The sequence below is a fragment of the Cryptomeria japonica genome, chromosome 5 (genome assembly GCF_030272615.1).
Source record: "Cryptomeria japonica chromosome 5, Sugi_1.0, whole genome shotgun sequence".
NCBI lineage: Eukaryota > Viridiplantae > Streptophyta > Pinopsida > Cupressales > Cupressaceae > Cryptomeria > Cryptomeria japonica.
Genome location: NC_081409.1, coordinates 198,744,073 through 198,765,359, shown reverse-complemented (window position 1 = coordinate 198,765,359; position 21,287 = coordinate 198,744,073). Strand labels below are relative to the sequence as shown.

The window sequence follows — 21,287 nt, the reverse complement described above, 5'->3', positions numbered from 1 at the left end:
ATAAAAAACTTGCAAACCCGAGGACACACAAAGCAAAAAATGTATTTGTAAGCTGGCTTGGGGTTTGAAAAGAGTGGATCATGCTAGCTGAGTTGTTAGAAGTATTAACAATAGGTGACGGAGATGTAAATGTGCTAGCAGAGGCTACAATTGATTGTGTTTGCACAGACAGCGTGGAGGACGTGGTTGTTTCAGGACTACCTAGTGTGGTAGTAGGGTTGATAGAGGGCGATGCTGACACATAAACCAGAGATTGAGAAGAAAGAAGAGGGGCAAAAAAAAGTACTTGCGCTAGAGCAGTTTTTGGTGCAAGCGAGATTTGTGTCAATATAAGAGTCTGAATCTGTAAAGCCTTCAAATTTCTAGGAATTCTCTTCTTCTTGTTTTGAGAGGCTATGATTTCTTCTGGAGAACCCTTCTACTGTGATGGACTTGACCACTTCCTCGAGGTTTGAGACCTAGGCCTGTTAACAGGCTTCTTTATAGAGTGAAAATTAGTGTCAGGTGTGGCACTCAAGGAGATGATCTTGATTTGATTTCCTTTCCCTCCGGGTTGCTCGACCACTTCTATGAAAGCTCCTTCATCAGTGGCACCCAGAGGAGGATTATAATCATCATCTTCATCACTATTATAATTCCGCCACTCTAGCTCGAATTCATCGTTGTTGTGAAGATTTCCCAATCCTAGTTTGAATTCTTTGATTTCTTGTGTATATCTCCAAAAGGCTTGTCTCTTATCCTCAGGCCAGTTCTCTTCTCCCATCTTTCTGATAAGTAGAGTGGTAACTTCTTGGCAGGATCATACTTCTTTTTCACAATGTAGAAAGCCAACTAGGATAGTCTTTCTTCCTTTGGGATGGCATGCAGGTTCACATATACTGTCAAGTCATGTTTCTGTGGATTTTTCCAAGAATCCTAAACAGGGTCGTGTGAGACATGCATTATTGGGTTCTTCCTTTTGGATAGACATCCGTCTAGGTCATAACTCCATTTATCATCAATAACCACCAGGCCTAGTTGAACTAGCTTTGAGGTGAGTACGCCTTCGACTTTGCATCTTTTGACAATAATAGGTCCAATTATTGAGTTGTCCTTAAAAATGCCAACCCTATGCTTTCCTGACCCTATACACTGTTCAATAATGACCATCTACCTAAACATTTCTAGAGCCAAAGTGTGATCCAGGATGGATTGCGGGAGGCGAAAAGGTTCTTCAGTGAGCCCAGGAGTCTTGATAAAAGAAAGACCTGACCCCAAATACCAATCACATGGGAGAAAATTGGATGTCATCCAGGCGATTTATAAATTTGAAAAGCATGTGATCGAATCTGTATCTTTCTTACTCAAATATTGCATTGCAATAGCTAAGAAAGCATCTGAAAATGCATAAGCATCATACGTGTTAGACAACAAGTGAGTCCATAGCGTTACCGGATTCCTTTTATTACTATTGTCATACATGACAAGCTCCATGGATTCTTTAAAGAATCCAGGGTTCTGGTGCAAAAACATATGGACAAGAAAAGAGGTATACTTGAACGTGTGATGACTTTTGAAATTCGCCAACTACTCTACCATCTCATACACCAAAATATCTGCAAAGTCAAAACGGAAAACTTCTCTATTTGCAGAATTTGAATAGGAAACCCATTTGAAATGGGTAAATGTTTTGATCATTATCTAGACCAAAAAATGTATGCTAGCATGGATGCAACAACTTTTACATCTTGTTGATGGAAAGTGCCATAAGCTATCAAGAACCAAGGAAGCTCAGTGTTCTCCTGAATCCTATGCATCAAGTCATTGCAGAAACTAAAAACAATGTCTTTATCCCTCCAATAACCCTCTGATGAAGGTCAGATGAAAAATGATTTTAATAAGCTGAAAGCAAGTGATATGAACTTTGAAGAAATTTCTAAGTCTTTTGAGAAAAGGATTCTATCTAGAAGGTTGTAGTCTCTACACGTTAAGTGTACTGAATATCATGTCTAGTTGAAAGAAAAGATAACCTCTCTTGATGCCACTACTGATCATGTTATAGAGACATTTAGAGTTTGTATGTCTTGGCTAAAGGCCACCACAGACATTCAAAAAATAAATTCAGATACTAAACATGTCATCCTAAATATTTCAAATAATTTTGACCCTCGATTAGATAAATTTTGCCACATGTAACAAGTTGATTCATCTAAGCTGTCAAAATTTGCCATTTTGGTGCGCTGACTTAAACCTGTCATGGCCCACCCCATCATCATGAATGGTTTATAACCCAAAATGGACATGGTGGCCACATGGAATTCCATCACATGGCCACCCTTCTACCCATTTTGTTCTCATTTATGAATAGTGGTCACCCTACACTCTTCCTTGTAGTCACATTAACTCCTCGCCATTTGAGCCAACTTTCATTTCGTTATCTCTTGCCTCTTCTTGATTGTTCAACTCATTTCACACTAAAACATGTTCACTGGGGTTTAAGAACATGTTTGCTTTGGATACCACTCTCCCTTCATCTTCAATGATGGCTACACTCTTCTCTTCGATGATTGTTATGCCATTGAAACCCTTCAGGTATATGCACTGGTATATATTAAAATGTTTGCTTTCATTGGTTTTTTCTTTGCAATATTGGCAAAAATGTTGACGCCATAACTATATTTATAGCCTCCTATTTTCATCTGGCAAGTATCGCTAGGAGGATTCAAAGGAGACCCTGGACAAGAGGATTGGTTGGTTTTTCGAGAGCTTGTATTTGACCCAGGTGAGGATTATTCCTCACTAAGGCTCTTTTTTTCCATTTTTTTTTTAATATTTGTTTTTTCTACATTTTTGGTTCTTCTGAAAATTTGTGGGTTCTCGTTTATATTATTGTTCTAACAAATTGTGGGTGCTTGTTTTCTTTATCTATAACTATAATATTCTCTACATTTGTGGGTGCTTGTTTTGTGAAGTTTTTAGCAATTTTGTGTTTATGAATACGACCAATTTGCATTCATAAATACACACTTATAACAAAGGTAAATGTTCAAGCTTCACTAGTATTTAATAGATTATAATGTTGTTGGGTAAAGAAAAAGCTCACTGGTGACATTGTAATTTTTTTTTCAAGCATCACTGTTAATTGTTAGAATATTAATCTTTATTTGATAAAGGTTAATTATTTATTTGTATTATGTTAGGAGATTCCTTCGGAATTCCTACATGTTATTTGTCTCTTGTGTCATCTCACACGAGTGAGGATGGTTCATATATTTTTCCTTTATTAAGGAATATTAGTTTTGTCCTCCTTAAAATGATGTTGACATATTGCACACACATATTATGAATGGTAGGATTCATAGACTTGGAAGTTACAAAGTAACTCCTCTCTGCATCTCTATTTAAGATATGTTGCTCCTCTCATTATTTTAAATGAATATTCGTTAAATTTAGAATAGATATCTCTTACATGGTAGTTAAATTTTTTATTATGATATATGCACTATGTTATAATGTATAATATATTTTATGTTATAATACGTTATATATTTTAATTATAATATATTATATGTAATATTATAATAATAATATATAATATATTATAATATGCTATATTTTTCATTCTTTTCTAAAAATGTTGAATACAATAGATATTCATTTCTAGCAGATATCTGTTACTAAGATATATCCATTTAGGTTTGGGCTTTACCATGACAACATGTACTTTCTCCCAACCCTTGAAGTAAAAAGTCAAAGTAGCTTCTTGCATTTTTGGACGAAGAAAAAATGCATTTTTTTCACATTGCCACTTTTGGCCTACCGTGATCCTACACATACCCAAATGGTAAGGCGTGAGAAGGTAAAGCAAGAATTAAATATGGTAGTGAAATATTTATCAACTATTTAACTTTCCTAAATAACATTTAGTTGCCATGTTTGTAACAAGCCTTGTCAATGGCTATTATGCCAATCCCTTCATTGATAAGCTCTATGTTCAATGCACTTTTGGAGAACATCTCTGCAATTGCAACAATATGATCAATCTAGAAGATGTTTCTTGAAGGTCATCGCACTTCCATCTTTACACGGTCTATAGTTTGGGTGTCCCTTGAAGATTATCTATAATTGGTGCAGGAGCACCTTCACAATTTTGGCTTGTTTGATCCTGATGGGATGAAGAATTGAATAAAGGCATATTGTAAGAGTCCAAATGTTTTTTTTTAGGTTTCATTATAGTTTAAGTTTATCTTAGAGTTGTTTAGATAGTTTTTCTCAAGTTTTCTTTCCAGTTTTGGCCCATAGTGCCTTGTAAGCCAAAAATGGCATTATAGTGAAAATATGCTCAAAACCTTGTAACAAGACTAGAAAGGAATTGGAGTAGGTGTATTTATTGATTTGACACCTTCTCAAATGGTTAGGTGGAAGATATTTGTCTTGTAGGTCAAAAATGCACTAAGAGTAAAAAATTGCCAATGTTGTCAAGCAACATTTTGACAAAAAGTGAGAAAAGTTGTAAAATCACTCTAAAAGGTAGTTATGGATGCCATAATGGTTGAAATTGTTTAAGTGTTCCTATATAAGGACACTTCAAACATTTTAAAGAGACTGGCTTTGTATTGGCAAGAGGAAGTTATTAAATATGACTGTTTTTCATGCTTTTTAAGCTTAATCTACTATAACAGTCTGTACAGAGTACTATTTCCATATTTTTCTTTCATGGGAGTTTGTGTCATGGTTTTATGAAGGTTTTTCATTCTTTGTGTTATGGTTTTTACTGTGTTTTAGTTTATCAAAAAAAATCTTTTAGTTTTTGCCAGTTGACTGCCCTGAACTAGGGTTTTGAAGAAAATGGGTTGAAACACTTGGTATCCATGGGTAACCAAGAAAAAATGAACCTTGGAGACGAAGTTTGACCTTTGTAAATATTGTATTTCAAGTTTTTGTTGTCAGTTGTGATGGAAAATATGAGTTTGAGCACTTATTAGGCAAGTTGTCTAACTTGGCTAGTATTCTTCCTTAATGCTCAAAATTTGGATTCTAAGCACCAAGTGTTGAAACAAACATGGAAAGAGGTCTAAACCTGTCCTAGAAGCTTTTTGAAGGGATTGGATCTCCAAACCACACTCATTTTGCATTGTAAAGTGTCACTGTTTGGTGTAGGACAGCGAATTCCTTGTTTTGGGAAATAAAGTGGTTTTTGGCATCAAAAGTGTCTTTGAGATTCTCCATGCATGGAGACTTAGCCATATTTGTTTAATTCAAGGCTAACTTATTATTTGAAGGTTTATTAACACTATGGTGTAGGCAATTTTGAAGTTCTAACCCAATGTTGAGCAACTAAACAGTGAAAAAAATCAAAAAATCAGTGGTTTTGACAGTGATTTTAGTTCTTCTCTAGTTTGTTTGCCAAGTGTTTGGCATAATTCTTGGTTGTTAGTGGTAGGGCAGGCATTTAAATGTTGAGCTAGGGGTTACCCAACAATGTGGAGGCTTGAACCAAGCTTAGGAGTGAGTAACTATGGTGGAATAACTAAAACCCTCACCAAACCCTACATTTAAGCCTAAAATTGACGACAATCCCTAAAACTACCTCATAGAACCTAAGACCTGAAAAATAATTGAGCTCTAGCATTTTTATAAACATCCAAATCAACTCCCAATGTGGTATTGGCCATTGTTGAACAAGATGAGCAAAATACTCCAAATTAGGCCTACTCGGCTAGTAGCCCTTTTTAGCCCTGTTTTGCAAAAAGTGTGAACCTGATTGGTGCAAGGTTGAATGGTCTTGACGAACCATTGGAAATCATTTAAAAACACTCAAGAAAGCCTGCTAACACCTTATTATGAGCACTAGTACTAATTTTGTGGTTTAGGCCTATAAGAAGGGTTTTAGTAAGTGTTGAGTAAGTGAGCTTGAACAAGGTCTTTGAGAACAAAACCAAGAGAAATTTTTTAACTCCTTGTCTAAACCTTTTGAAGAAGCTAACTACTACTAAGGAACAATATAAACAATGTGTGGTGAGCAGGGGTATTAGGGTGTTGAAGTTGATGGGTTGAGGAATGAGAGCATGGTAGTTTGAGTTGAGCAAATGTATGAACAAATGATGGGAAGAGCTCAAGGAGGAAGTTTTGGGTTTGAGTGAAGCTTGTGAACATTGAAAGTGGGCCTTATCAAGAAAACCAAAACCTTTCCACTCTCATTTGAAGGAGTCTCTTAACAAGAAGATTATACTTAGCTTTAATTGGTCCTCCTGTGGGTTTCTCCCTATCAATAATGCACAATAGATGAACCTTGTTAAATTCATTGTGGTATCTATCAAGTACAATATGATCTTGGAGGTATCGCGAACCATTCAAAGTATTTTTTGTTGTTACAAAAAGATCATAGAATGTGATTATGCATTATCCTAGATCATAATATTTGAATATTTGTCGTATTAGTTTTTGGTGAATATTACGGTTCTTCTTGGATTAGTTGATATTAATATTCCTAATATTTTCTTACATGGGCTATTTACAATGATAATTTATCCTTCATTATTAAAGCTAACTCAAAAGGTCCAGATCTAATTTAATAATTTACTGGGATAGTCATTGCATGATTGTTGCGATGGAGAATGTTGGAGTTGAGATTCTATAAGGATTGATATGTATATCTATTACAATAATTCTCAAAATATGAAGGGTTGAGAAATATGATATGCATATCCTTTTATTTAAAATTCTCAGTCCATTTTTTACTATTTTAAATTTTTTGTTTGGAAACTTAATTTTTTATATTATCATATTTTCTTATGGCATCCATTAATTGTGATTTATCAACTCTTTATTAATTAGAAACAAACAAGTAGAGTTTTGTTGGAGTCAAAATTTGAAGGATTAGGTCAAGTTTAGAAGCTTTAGTGTCTAAAGGGAAGAAATATAAATGTGATGACTTGGTAGTCATTTTGTGGATTTAAAATTAACATTCTATTTGATAAAGATTCCATTGCTTCCTTTATTGAAGAGGATTTATTGTATTGACTACTTGTCCATAGAATGTTAATAGTAAAATATTTTAGTTTTTTTATGTTGGAAACAAATGAGTATGTAGGAAGCATTCTGATGATAACTTTAATATTAAGTATGTATTAATTTAATAGAAACATTTTTTATACGTTTAGTTTTTTCCTCTTTATTCCAGTATAGAAGAAATGAAATATTGGACTCTTGGTGTCACTATAGGTGAGATAGAAGATGGTCGATCACAAGATGATTAGTTTTAAAAATCTCCAATATTGACTTAATATTCTATTAATTGGGCCCCGCATATGCTTGGTATTATATTTTATAGCTAATGGACTATTCAATTAATATTTCATTACAAAATATTTTCAAAAATACTCTATAAGATTAAGTTAAATAAATATACTCAGTTTTATAAACCATTTAAAAAAAAAAATTATATACTATGTATTTTACTTATATTTTATGATAAAATTATTTAAATAAAATTGTATTATCATTAAATTATTTATTATTAAAAAATATATTTTACCAATAAAAATAGATATCTCTTCATATTTTTACATTTTTTTTTTTTAAATATCAGTATGCTAGTTGGTACTAACTTTACTTGAGTATTGTCAATAGTTATTGTCTATTATAGAAACAACATTAGAATCTTCAAATCTTTTCCTAGTTTTATCCTAAAGGTCAAACTAGTTTGAAATTGGGTTTGAATGAGTTATTTTATGCTAAAACCTTTTCTTAAGCAAATGGTTGTTTGAAAATATTAATCCAAATTTCCTATTTAGTTCACTTAGATTTGACATATCTTCAAAAAGATTTTTTTTTTAACGTTTGGAAGGATAGGGACTCTTGGATTCTCTAGTATATCTATTGATTTGCACTTACATCATTTTTGTTGAGATACTAATCTAATGTAATTGACTTGTAGATTTAGACGTAGGTGAACAAATTTGCACCTTGTAATATTATGGTAATTCATCTTGTATGGTTGCCAAGTTTGACCAAATTCACCCTCTAAAAGGAGGGGCTCTCCTGCGTGGTTGTTAATATGAATCTAGTCAAAATGCCCATTCTGGATATGGCTTTGAAACCCCCTCCAAAAAAAGATTTAAAACACTTTCTCATGGATGTTTTCAACCATCTATACCATCCTCAACCTCTTTTAAGCCTTGTGACCAACATGCTCCTCAATAACCAATTAGTGAAAACATTCCTCAAGTTTAACTATTTCTTTTGTTTGTAACACGTTCATTCTCTTTCTAAAAGATGGAAAATAAAAAAGAGATATTAATGGCTAAGAGTCTTTCTCACAACTATCATGATATCTAAAAAAAGCTAAATAGTCATAATTGTAGAATATCTAAGACTTAAACTCTTGTCCTTTGCAATCTTATTCTCTTTTAATTTTGGAACTATTATTTAAGTTTTAGGTTTCTTTTGGACTTAGGGGTGTGACTTCACCCACCTTTTTTTGGAAATATGTAATAGAATCTTTAATAGAAATTAATATAAGACAATAATGGCAAACAAAAAAATTACATGCAAATTGCATTATAATGTCAAAAAAATACTAAAAATTTAAGGTCATATGATTACTTTTTTATTATTAAGAGATAAAACATTCTATCTTTTAAATAATTTGTTAGTATGATAATTACAAGATTTCCACAAATTATAAATAAATTAAAAATCATATTATAACTTGAGAACCATGAAGTGTAAATCTAATTTCATCTCTTTAATGTATTAATTAAGTCCACAAATATGAAATAAATATTGTTATTTTTATTATCACAAAATAATGTAAAACATTTAAAAGTTAATGGGCCTTTTATCTGTTGGTGAAGCTGAAAAGTTATGACATCATAAGGAATGAGGTCCGGATGAATTTCGTAGAATGAATCCCCCTCAATCATTAGCTCTTAGGTAAAGAAGATAAATAGTCCTCTATTAAGAAAAATATTTAAAAATCATTTAAAAATTTATAAACATAATAAATAAATCAAATCATCCAATATATTTCTAGGCTCCATCTTTTTAAATATTAATTAAATTTACAAATAAAAATATATATTTTTATCTACATTATCATAAAACATTAAAAAATATTTAATTCCAACCAAATGTAATTCTAACTTAATACAAAATTAAATACATCTGCCACTCAATAAACTATTCTAGCCTTACATTCAGCTCTACCAAGAGAGTGCAAACTTTGTTATAAAAGTGAGTCACATTAAGTTTAGCTTGAATTAAAATTTCAGAGCTATCAACAACACGAGTGATAGCGCTTTTATCAGAGCTTTGAAAGAGCAACCATGGATAAATTGAAAGTGGCAGCAAAATCATGATTTCAAAAATATACTTAAAATCAAAATCAAGCCCAAATCACTTAATATCAGGAAAGCTGGAACCTCAAAGAGACCCATGCCAAGCACAATGTAAACCTCCCCCTGAGAAATATTATAATGATCGACTAGGAATCTTGTCATCAAAGATTATAATGATCGACTAGGAGACTAAGAAAAAGAATAATATCTGAAACAGCAAGTTCAGACAAGAAAAGAATAATATCTGAATCTTGTCATCATCTGATTTTACACATGGCAGAGACGAGAAAAAGAATAATATCTGAAACAGCAAGTTCAGAATAATATGGTATAGAATTTCTATTTACCATTACAATGAAATAAATATGTCATTATTATTAGCACTTAAATTAAGGGGAACTGTATTTTTAAACCAACTATATAAATTGATGATTTAAATCGCACAAATTCCATTAGTCTCATAATAATACCAACTACAGAGACACATAAAGACACATAGTTCTCTCAAACAGTCCAATGTTGATGCTTTTAACATCCCCACCGTTGCAAAATCAGGACGGATTATTCAGACTTCAGTCTATCTACCTTACCGAAGAAAACGATAGAAATCCAGAGTGGAGAAGAGTTTGTTGAACCCACCTCCCTGATATATCAATGCCTCTTCGTAATCATTTGGAAAACATTCACTTTGAAATTCTGCCCATTTTTTGTCTCTCTGCATTCCAACTCTTAATCTAAAAATACATGTGTGTAACGATTGAATTACATACCTCGACTCAGGTTGGAGTCTTCTATAGAGAGCAAATGCAAATAGTCGGCTTGTTCTATTGTCGACAGGCATGCAAGCGCAAGTGCAATTGGGTAAAAGCTTCATGAGAGTTTGGTGGATATGCTCTTCACTCTGGCTGTCCACTGAATCCCCTGCCTCTGCATATACAATCTGGAACTTTTGCCCACCATTACGGCTTTCCTCCATTCTCCTTTCTATTTCCTTCCTCACTATTTGTAAAGCACTGTTATTGCAATCTAAAGATAAATCACACATTGTCAACAACATACTCACTTCCACTTCCACTTCCTCTTCTTCTTCTTCCCCTGAAAAACAAGACCAAGACCAGTCTACCAATTGTCCACCATCACCATCCACGCCCACAAATCTGCTTCCACCATGAAATAGCGTATGCTCAACAGTGTGCAAGAACTCCTCCTCATCATCCTGAGAAATGCAAAGGGAAAAGATAAGAATAACAATTATAACCGCAAAAAAATGTCTTTTCAAGATAAATACTTAAACAATTAAGCTTCACTAAACAAGGAAAATAAAAAATTTCACCACATCATATCTTGTTGTTCATACTCACCCCAGCACGCATCACAATCAAAGGGTAGCAATGTCCTATTTGTGTCCACCGCTGAATCAGTGACGGCGATTTATCTATAGTTAGGAACAATAAACTTCTTATCTCAACTAAGATGTCCACCGCCTCTTCATCCAATGATTTGCAACATGATGCTTTCAATACCATAAGTGAAGTTAAGGATCTAAACCCACCAGTGAGCGTCTTCAAATTTTTGCAACTACTAATGTCGAGGATTTTCAAAGACTTGAGCTGCCCAAATGATTCTGGAAGGAACTTTAAGCTGGAACAACTACTCAAATCCAGATACTTCAAAGCAGATAGAGAACCAAAGCTTATAGGTAATTCAACCAGTTTCTCACATTCCTGTAAGTCGAGCAATTGCAAAGTGGATAGATTGTGGAAGTTGTCTGGCAACCGGGTCAACTCGCTGCATCCGCTCATACTTAAATATTGTAAAGATTTGAGCTGTCCGAAGGTGGGTGGAAGGCTGGCCAATTTAGTGCAACTGTCTAAATTCAAGATTTGAAAGGCAGATAGGTTTTTAATGTTCTCCGGAAGTGTAGTGAGATTACTACATCCTTCTAGGTCCAGTTCAGTTAGAGACTGTAACTGGCCAAAGGTTGTTGGAAACTCCACCAGTGCATGGCAGCCTTTTAACTCTAAGTATTCCAGAGATGATAGGGTGTCAAAACTTTGAAGCAATGTAGGAATATTTGCAGAATCTTTCAGAGACAATATTTGTAAAGATGCCGGCAGCTGCACATCATTTTCCAAATGATAGACAAAGGAAATAAATAAACTAATTTAGTAAAAACAGTATTATAAAGCTCAAAAGTATTAATCATTTTAGAAAGAGAAATGGCACTTGCCTTATCAACATTCTCACTATTTGCTCCTTCTGGCCCCGTTAAAAGAGTCAGTCTTTTGAGTTGCTTGGGGTGCATAGGCCAATCCCCATCAACACCTAAATATTTAAGACTTTCAAAACTGCGTTGGCATATTCCATTCAGTTTAACGGAATTGGCGATTTTCAGAACTCTCAAAGAAGAGTGCATAATGTCTAGCCTTTCTGCTTCAATTTCTAATACATCACTATCCTTGGAATTGGAAATTTCAATCCCCTTTATTTTCTGCAATTTCTGTTGAAGTATTTCCAATTTAATTATCAGAACCGATTTTCAAATCTAATAGTCTATTTTAGAAAACTATAAACATAAATTAAACAACCGCTATCAAACAAATTAATAAAACAAATTTAAAACCTACACCAGATATACCTGTGTATCTTGTAGAGCATCCTTCAAAGATTCCACCTCCACTATTCTATCTTGTTTGGACAACCATCTTCCTCTTTCCTTTATTATATCGTGAACTCTCACCTTCCTTACCCCGAGAAAAAACTGCGTCCTTTCCTCCTCAGAACCCCACAGAATGGACCAGAAAATTTCATCATCGTCATCAAAAGAGAGTTTCACAAGTGCCGCATCCAGAAGCACATCAAGTTGGACCTTTCCAACAGCCGCACTGACTTCTCGTACCGCATCTTTATCGAAAAAGCACACGATGTCTAAAAAGGCCTCCTTAGAAAGCTCATCCAAGCTTTTATATACTTCATCGACCACACGTTCAATGTCTCTACCAGCTGCTACGAAATCTTTGAGGAATTCGTTGAGAGACTTAAATTCTGAGGCCCTGGACAAATATTTTTTAAATTTGGGCCCAACTAACTCTACAAGTAAAGGAATCCCACCGCACATATTCACAATTTCCTCCACATCTGTGCCGTTTATGCCTGGGGGAAGTGATGCGTTGGCACTGCCTAGAGCTATTTTAAATAAAAGTTTTTTGGAGGCCGAGGAGGTAAGCACGTCTACCTCATACGGAATGCGTTCAAAATTTAAATCTTTTCGATCAAGCATGTCAGTCTGGTCAAGCTTTCTAGTGGTGACAAGAATCCTCATCCCATTGGGAAGGCAGGATAAATCAATTGGCAAAAGCTTAGCAAGGTTATTTGCTTCAAGGGCATTGTCAATAAACATGAATATGCGATCACCACCAGGTTTTCTGAAAAACTCTGTTAACTGGTTTTGACCTTCCACATAACTGTTCAGCATGATGTTCCCTTGGTCAAACAGCTCTCTCAATACCTGCTGCTGAAGCTGCTTGATGCCGTCGTTGGAAATATTCTGATCCATATCGAGTCTGCAGAATCTGTAGCCCTGAAGTTCGAGATTCTTGAAGACAGCAGAGGCCATAGTTGTTTTCCCAATTCCTCCAAACCCGTAAATTACAACAGCTTTCTTTGAATCATCAATTGGATCCATTGTTAGAAGCTTAATTACTCTATCTCTTGCGACTTCTCTCCCAACTGAAAATTTCATCCAAGACAAACACACATGCCATGGCTCAGCTATAACACTACAAACAATAAGATAAAAATTGATGTACAAACTATAGCCCAAATGGCCATTTATAACCCATTATGCTCAATTAGTTTAGTAACTCACTTCTGTCGCCTCCATACTAAAATATTTTTCTCGCTCCTCTACTTTAATCGATTACTAAATAAATAAATAAAAAATAAACAAAACTTAACTTGTATAGAACCCACAGAAAATTTATAAACGGGGATACCATATCAGGTCAATCCAAAACAGTACCTGGTTTAGGATCTTGCCCCTGTGTTGGAGGACGAAAATAAGGAGTGTTTCCGATCACAGCCCCAAGGGTGAGATCTGCATAGGTATTTCGTATCTGTGACTCAAGTTTTTGGAGATCCCCAGCATCCGCTGAAGCTTGAAAAATCCTAGAGTCATGAAAAATAGGTCAACTTATTTACCGACAGAAAAGGTGAAGTGAAAAATCTTTCTTTCTACAAAAATTCTCTTCTGCTTACTCTACACAAGATGAAATGTTTATTAAACATTTACCTGTAGAACCTATGAGATTTCATTTGCGAGAGACACAGAACACACCCGTCAAAAATGAAATTAACTGCTTCATCAAGGCTCTTTTCTTCAACAGGGACAAGGTGATCTAATTGCTTCACGCGCCTTGCCAGAGCACATAACAATCTCAATATCTGAATACATTGGTCCCTATTATTGGAAAGTAGTTCGATTTGATCCAACAAATACCCCACCACGCATATCCCTGCCCCCAACAACTGGATCTGGGTGGCGCCTTTCAGAACCTCAATAACCACTTTCCGTGTTTCACGATTATAGGCAGACTTGAAGCACACCTGCTCGAAAAGGAACGAATATTCATCACCCTAAATTAAGAACCAATTTCTACGTGCAAAGTTTTAGGGACTAATTTTCAAAAACAAAATAGATCAAGTCCTATACCATGCAACGATTTCTCTCTGCACGCTTCGACATCTTCATCACTAAATCCTTGCCGAAGTTTTTGCAAGAATCAAGCGTAGAGGAACTACCAATTGGCTGTGTAGACGTGTTCTGTTGGACCTGCAAAATTTTGTAAAGTTTAGATTTATGTCCCAGTTGAATTTATCACCAACAAAAACTATAACAGCACAGAGACACAAGTCGTCTTTCCTACTCTATCAATTTTAGCAGCGATGGCTTGAAGACGTTCGTCAATGACAGAAATCAATTGGTCGAGATGAGTGAGATCTGACACCATTTCTTCAAGACGCCCCAAATCCATTGCAATCTCGTTTTCCGAGGAAGAAAACGCAGAGCAGCAACCATTGCCCATTGCAAGAGAGTAAAGAGAAGACAGAAGCGGCAATGGTTAGTTGAAAACACTATTGGGTGTATTTAACACTAGAGAAATGGAGTGAGGAAAAATGTGGGAGGAGAGAAGCCTAAATAGAAAAGAATGCAGGGAAAGAGTGAATTTGAGGGAAAATGTGTGGAGGAGAGAACACTAGCTAAACAGAGAAGTATGCAGGTATGTCTGAAATTGAGTGTGACATAGTGCGATACAGCTGGGGAATCCGTAGGTGATAGTAAAGAGAAACTGTGGGACAAGACTACGGTCCCGAAGGGCAGGTGGGGGCCCCTGATTTCTTAAATGAGAAAGGTAGGGCGATAGGGAGACCGATAGGGAGAGGGAGAACCTACACTCGAGCCCCTACTATCTATAGGCCGAAGAGGAGAGGAGAACCTCCACTCTTAGAAGCCCCCGGGGCACAACAGAGGAGCCTTTCGGGGCGAAGAAATCAGTGGAGGTAGGGTCCGGAACCCCTACAATAATCTACAATTATTATTGGGGGGGGGAGGGTATTATATATCTGCGAAGGGCTCCCAATGCAGGGAACCCTATGATTCCTTATTCTAGCAGGCTAATTAATTAGGAAGCTGCCAAGGCGGCGCTTTCACCCTTCCATTTCTTATTTTATTCCTATGCCGGCATTTCAGTCGCCCGGCCACCAATCGATCGGATTTAGAATTGACTCATCCAACCACTTCCAACTAGCGATCCAGTACCCTTGTCTCCAATGGTGAACTACCTTTGCTTCTTGCCCCGGTGCTGCCACCTACGAGTAAGCGACTCAATCTGGGACTTTCACTGGGGGAAGGAGGAAGGAGAGCTGGGACTGGTTAAGCAACTGGATCAACACTAAATAAAAAAGCATATAGGTACGCGTGAATCTAGAAACGGAATAAAGAAGTACGCAGTTAGGTCCAAATTTGAGTGTGACATAGAGGAGGGAGATAACTGTGATACAGCTGGGGAATCTGTACGTGACAATGAACTAAACTGGTCCCAAGGAAAGAAAACTGAAGGAAAATACCTCGCGCTATCACTTTCTATTAAACCATTTTACATTTATGTGAAATCTTTTTTTAAGATAAACGGAATTAAATTAACAGATTTTCTTCCATGTTTTAGCATTTGTATGAAAGGAGATGAAATGGTTAAGTTGATTGTAAAATATATTTTAAATAATAGATTGGAAGGAATAATTTATACAAAGTAAAAAATGTATTTGTTTGTGGTAATTATTTATTTATAATGTAAATAGATTGATTTTGAAATGTAATAAAGTTAATAAAAATGAATGAAAGTGAAATTAAATTGTGAGTTGTTAAAAATATTTTTGTAATACAAAATTTGTTTATAATGCATGCATATTGTTACCTTAACATATTCATTATTTATTGTTGATAGTTGAGATATCTGTTTTACAACTCTCACAAATCAAAAACCATACAAAATTTAGTATTCTAAACTTCAATGATATGTATTCTTATTTATCCTTTCTATTGTCCTCCAAAATCTTTTTGAATTGTCTAAACTAAAAGCATACAAATTCTTATTCAACCTACCCAGTTGCATTAGCAAAAAAAATGGCACATATTCAATCACATTTAGAAGAATTGAAAGAATAAATAAGTAAATCTAAAATTTCTCTTTATATTTTTTAGACACAAAAATAAGTCCAGATGATGTCATCTTCCAAAACTTTTTTTTTTTCCAATGTAATAAACTATGTTTTTCAATGAGATTAGATTTCCACAATCTATCAAGATTGTTGTCTTTGTTTTCGGATTTCAACAAAGTAAAAAAAAAATTACATCAACATTTCGGATCATACTCAATGATCGTTGTAGGATGAGAATGAATGCAATTGCAGACCAAGAAGGGATAAATAGATAGAATTGGGGAAAGGAAAACAAGGACAATTTTTGTAACAATAATAAAAAACAAAAGAAGAATAAAAAATCACAATATAATGATAAATAAAAAATAAAAAATAAAATAAGAGACAAAGGAAAAGTAAAAAGAAAAGGAAGAAGAATTGAAGGAGAAGGGAGCCAATAAATAACAAGAAAATAAAAAATAAAATGAATAAGTAAATAAGAAAAAATAAGAAATAAGAATGAAGGGAAACGAAAAATATAAAAAACAAATCATAAGAGGATAAAAAATAAAAACTCATAGACATGAAATAAACAAAAAGCAAGCAAATGAACAAATGCAACTAAAAATGTGTATGTGTAAAAACATATATATATGTGTGTGTGTGTGTGGGGGGGGGGGGGGGGGGGGGGGGCGGCGGGGTGGGTGGGCAGTCATATGAACCAGACTTTTGAGAAAGTTAGGGCTAGGGTTAGGAAGGGGAGGGGGGTTGGTCACTTTCACAGTCATATGAACCAGACTGGTAGATCGACTCCCCCCCTAAAGATTATTGTAGGGTGGCGGTATTATTGTATTATTCCCCTACTATTCTATGGCGCTAAGTGAAAAGTGCAAATAGTTATAGAATCGAGCATGGAGAGAAAGTAGGGAGAAAAGTAGTTCCTATGGTTCATGGGGAATTCTAGTTGTGTGTGTGTGTGTGTGTGTGTGTGTGTGTGTGTGTGTGTGTGTGTGTGTGTGTGTGTGTGTGTGTGTATACCCCACACACACACACATAGATATGTATGTATGTATGTATGTATATGTATATGTATATACAAATGAACAAATAAATAAGAATGTGTGCATGTACACATGTACAAAATCTATGAAAATGAACACATACATATGAGCATATACAAAAAAGAACATGAATAAATTAAAGAAAAGAATACAAAAGAACAAATAAACTAAATATTGAAAATAAAAACAAAAAGAAGGAGAAATGATATATATATATATATATATATATATACAAGACAATCAAAAGAACCAAACAAAGAGAGGGAAGGGAGGGAGTGAGAGAGAAGGGAGGGGGATGAAGGGCAAAAGGGAAACCTAGGGGATGCAAATGAGAGGAGACTACAAAAGAGGAAAGAAAAGTGAAACGAAGAGGGGACGGGAAAAAAGGAACCTGAGAAAAGGGGCAAAAGAGGAGAGAGATTAAGGAGGGGGGAGGTTCAAGGGTTTCTAAGGGAGGATAAAAGAGGATGCCATGAGGAGTTCAAGTTCCAACCTTCGTCGCGATTAAGGTTGGACAGATGGTTAAAGATTTCAATGGATTCCTTGAGCTTTCTTTGGAAGAAGTTATCGTCACTAGAAAGGATTTGGGTCTTGTCAAGGCACATGTGGTGCTTGGTGGAAGAGGAATGCTCAGCAATGGCCGACTTGAGAACACGCTCATGCTTAATAGCTGCATTGTGTTCTTTGATTCTAGTCTTAAAAGAGCAGTCAGTTTCACCTATGTATGGGGTACCACAAGAGAAAATGGCTTTGTAAACCCCAAAATTAATAAAGTTGTCTCTAGGATCTTTGATGGAAGGGAGACACTTGATTAAGGTCGAAAATGGTTTGAAGGAACAACGAATGCCTTTCTTAAGAAGGATTTTGGAATTTTTTTGGGAAAGGCCTTCGATGTAAGGAAGAGTGGCAAAAGGGAGGGTGAAGGGACCAAATGGCTTAGGGTTGGAGAAAATAACAGATTTGGCTTGCTTGAAGGTTCTAGATATTTGCTTGTTGTTATAGCCATTCAAAAGGAAGACGTAACGAAGATGGGCTAACTCTTGGTTCAAGTGGTCCTCATCACAAATGTGCCATCCCTAATGGTTAAAGTTTTAAGAATGCTAGCTTTTTGGGCAGGGTGGTGGTGGGAGGAGGAGTGAAGGTATAGGTCAATGTGGGTGGATTTGCGATAAACTAACCGAGCTAAAGTACCATCGGGTTTCCTGGAGAGCAAAATGTCAAGGAAGGGGATATGGTTATCAAACTCCATCTCAATGGTGAAGGAGATGGATGGGGCCAAGCTATTAAGGTGAGCATGGAATTCTTCTAATTTTTCCCGTCCATGTGGCCACCAAACATTGGTGTCATCCACATAGCATTTCCACCATTTAGGTTTGAGGGGAAAGGAGGAGAGGGTAGATTCTTCAAAGTACTCCATGTAGAGGTTAGCAATGATAGGGGAGAGGGGGGAACCCATTACTACACCATCTACTTGCTCATAAATGACCCCTTGGAAGGAGAAAATTGTGGATCTAAGGCAAATCTCAATAAGAGAGGCAAGCTCATCATTGGTCTTACGCTTGATGATCTCAATGGCATTAGAAAGAGGGACACCACGTCAAAGGTCACTAAGAGGTCATGACTCTCCAAATTTTGGTTCTTGATAAAGTCAACAAAATGGGTGGAGTCTTTGATGAAAGTGTTGGATTTACCAACTAAGGGAGAGATTAATTTGGCTAGAAAGGTTCCAAGATTGTAGGTGGGAGAACCCATGGTGTCAACAATGAGACGAAGAGGAATGCCCGATTTGTAAATTTCAGGGACACCACAGATGCGAGGGGTAATTTCTCTGGAAGGGTACAAAGATCTCTTAGTGGAATCATCAAATGATGAGCGAGAAATAGCAAGATTGACTTTTATGAAAATTTTGGGGCAAGGGTTGAGAGATAAAATCCTATAACAAGAAGGGTCAGAGAGAAGGGAAAGCATTTTAGAATTATACTCAAGCTTGTCCATGAGGAGAACTGCGTTCCCCTTGTCCGCTTTAATAATGAAAATGTCATTATTCTTCAAAAGATTCATAAGAAGATCGCCCAGCCTTCGGGATATTATACTTAGAGGGTTTGGCATGACGAAGGGTAAAGGCACAATCTTGACGAATCTCGTCAGCAACATGAGAAGGGAGGGAACGAATAGAGTTTTCAATTTCAATGAGGAAATCATGATGGAGAATGGAACACGGGGGTAAGGCAAACCGCAAGCCTCTTTTTAGCAAGTTGAAAGCATCGGAGGCCAAGTGCGCACTAGAGAGGTTAACAATGAGTTTGTTTTCCCAATTATGAATAGATTGGTGGGTGATGGAAAAAGAGGGATTGCAATGATGAAGCGAGGCGGATTTATGGCACTGGCTGAGCAGCAATGTAAACCGCACATGCTAGCCTCCCCAAGACCCTATAAATCATGTGCTTCCGTATACACTCTGACACCCATGGAAACGTACGTGTTCTGGGAAACGTGTCTGTGTTGCTCGGAAAACGAGAAAACTGTCGTCCAACTCGTTTATGGCTTTTCAAATCGTCATCGCTAAGTTGTTGGTCATACTAACAGACATATACGTAAAAACATAATCCAGCGTCCAGCGTTTGGTATCCAATACGTAGAAAATTAGTTACTTAGGACATGGGTGACCTTAAGGGCTCAAACAATATAAAAGTGAATTTTAATTAAAAAAACACAGCCGATGGTACATAAAAGGAGAATCAACATTACAATAAATGGATTTTTTATTTTTTATTTTTTATTTTTAATATATTTTATTTATATTATTTTTTAATTTTTTTTAATTTAAGCATTGCACAATAGATATATGGGAGAATATTTCTAGATTAAAAATCCTATAATCTAAAACACATACATTGGTCGAGATGAATGACATCTTGCTTAGTTTGATTAAGAAGCCCCAAATCCATTGCAATCTCGTTTTCAGAGGAACAAGACGTAGATCAGCAACCATTGCCCATTGCAAGAGAGTAAAGAGAAGACAAAGCGACAATGGTCAGTTGAACTTGAAAACACTATTGGGTGTATTTAACACTAGAGAGATGGAGAGTGAGGCAAAGTATGCAGGGAAAGTCTGAATTTGAGGGAAAATGTGTGGAGGAGAGAACACTACGTAAACAGAGAAGTATGCAGGTATGTCTGAAATTGAGTGTGACATAGTGCGATACAACTAGGGAATCTGTAGGTGATACTAAAGAGAAACTGTGGGACAAGACTACACTAAATAAAAAAGCATAAAGGTACGTGTGAATGTGAAGGAAATGTGGAAAGGGAGACCCTAAATAGAGAAGTCGGCAGTTAAGTCCAAATTTGAGTGTCACTTTCTATTAAATCATTTGGGATAAACTAGTCCCAAGGAAAGAAGACGGAAGGAAAATACATGGCATTGTCACTTTCTATTAAATCATTTTACTTTTATGTAAAATCATTTTACTTTTATGTGAAATCTTTTTTTTGTTAGCATTTTTACCAAAAAGAGATGAAATGGATAAGTTGATCTTAAAATATATTTTAAATAATATATTAGGAAAGAAGACTGAAGGAAACTACATAGCCTTGTCACTTTCTATTAAATCATTTTACTTATATGTGAAATCTTTTTTAAGATAAACAGAATTAAATTAGCAGATTTTTTTCCCATGTACTAGCATTTGTACCAAAAAGAAATAAAATAGATAGGTTGATTTTAAAATATATTTTAAATAATATATTAGGAAAGAAGACCGAAGGAAAATACATGGCGATGTCACTTTCTATTAAATCATTTTACTTTCATGTGAAATCTTTTTTTAAGATAAAAGGAATTAAATTAGCAGATTTTTTTTCCATGTATTAGCATTTGTACCAAAAAGAGATGAAATGGATAGGTTGATCTTAAAAATATTTTAAATAATATATTGGAAGGAATAATTTATACAAAGTGAAAATGAGTTGCTTAGTTGTGGTTATTTATTTATAATATAAATAGATTGATTTTGAAATGTAACAAAGTTAATAAGAATGAATGCAAGTGAAATTAAACGGTGAGTTGTTAAAAATATTTTTGTAATACAAAATTTGTTTATAATGCATGCATATTGTCACCTTATTATTTGTTGTTGATAGTTGAGATATCTTTTTTACAACTCTCACAAATCAAAAACCATACAAAATTTAGTACTCTAAACTTCAA

The 21,287-nt window shown here is 35.3% G+C and overlaps 1 protein-coding gene across 2 annotated transcripts; it reads right to left on the bottom strand.

Moving 5' to 3' along the window:
- Nucleotides 1–9,611: 9,611 nt before the first annotated feature.
- LOC131059193 (disease resistance protein TAO1) lies at nucleotides 9,612–20,102 on the bottom strand. 2 transcript variants are annotated; one of them, XM_059221337.1, is made up of 9 exons: nucleotides 19,985–20,102; nucleotides 14,246–14,312; nucleotides 14,032–14,151; nucleotides 13,612–13,925; nucleotides 13,342–13,487; nucleotides 11,959–13,049; nucleotides 11,551–11,820; nucleotides 10,682–11,437; nucleotides 9,612–10,536 (listed from the first exon to the last, which is right to left on the bottom strand). In XM_059221337.1, the coding sequence occupies exons 1-9, from the start codon at nucleotides 20,023–20,025 to the stop codon at nucleotides 9,907–9,909; spliced, it is 3,435 nt and encodes a 1,144-aa protein (XP_059077320.1). In that variant the 5' UTR covers nucleotides 20,026–20,102; the 3' UTR covers nucleotides 9,612–9,906. The 2 variants fall into 2 exon arrangements, with proteins under 2 accessions (XP_059077320.1, XP_059077319.1); XM_059221336.1 differs by lacking the exon at nucleotides 19,985–20,102 and having other exon boundaries at nucleotides 14,246–14,667.
- Nucleotides 20,103–21,287: the final 1,185 nt, after the last annotated feature.

Excerpts from the sequence above, each read along its gene's own strand:
- LOC131059193 (XM_059221336.1), bottom strand. The coding sequence starts at position 14,404 with ATGGGCAATGGTTGCTGCTCTGCGTTTTCTTCCTCGGAAAACGAGATT. Across the intron at positions 13,488-13,611 it reads AAATCTCATAGGTTCTACAG|GATTTTTCAAGCTTCAGCGG; the intron begins GTAAATGTTTAA and ends TCATGACTCTAG. Across the intron at positions 11,438-11,550 it reads ATAGTGAGAATGTTGATAAG|CTGCCGGCATCTTTACAAAT; the intron begins GCAAGTGCCATT and ends AATGATGTGCAG.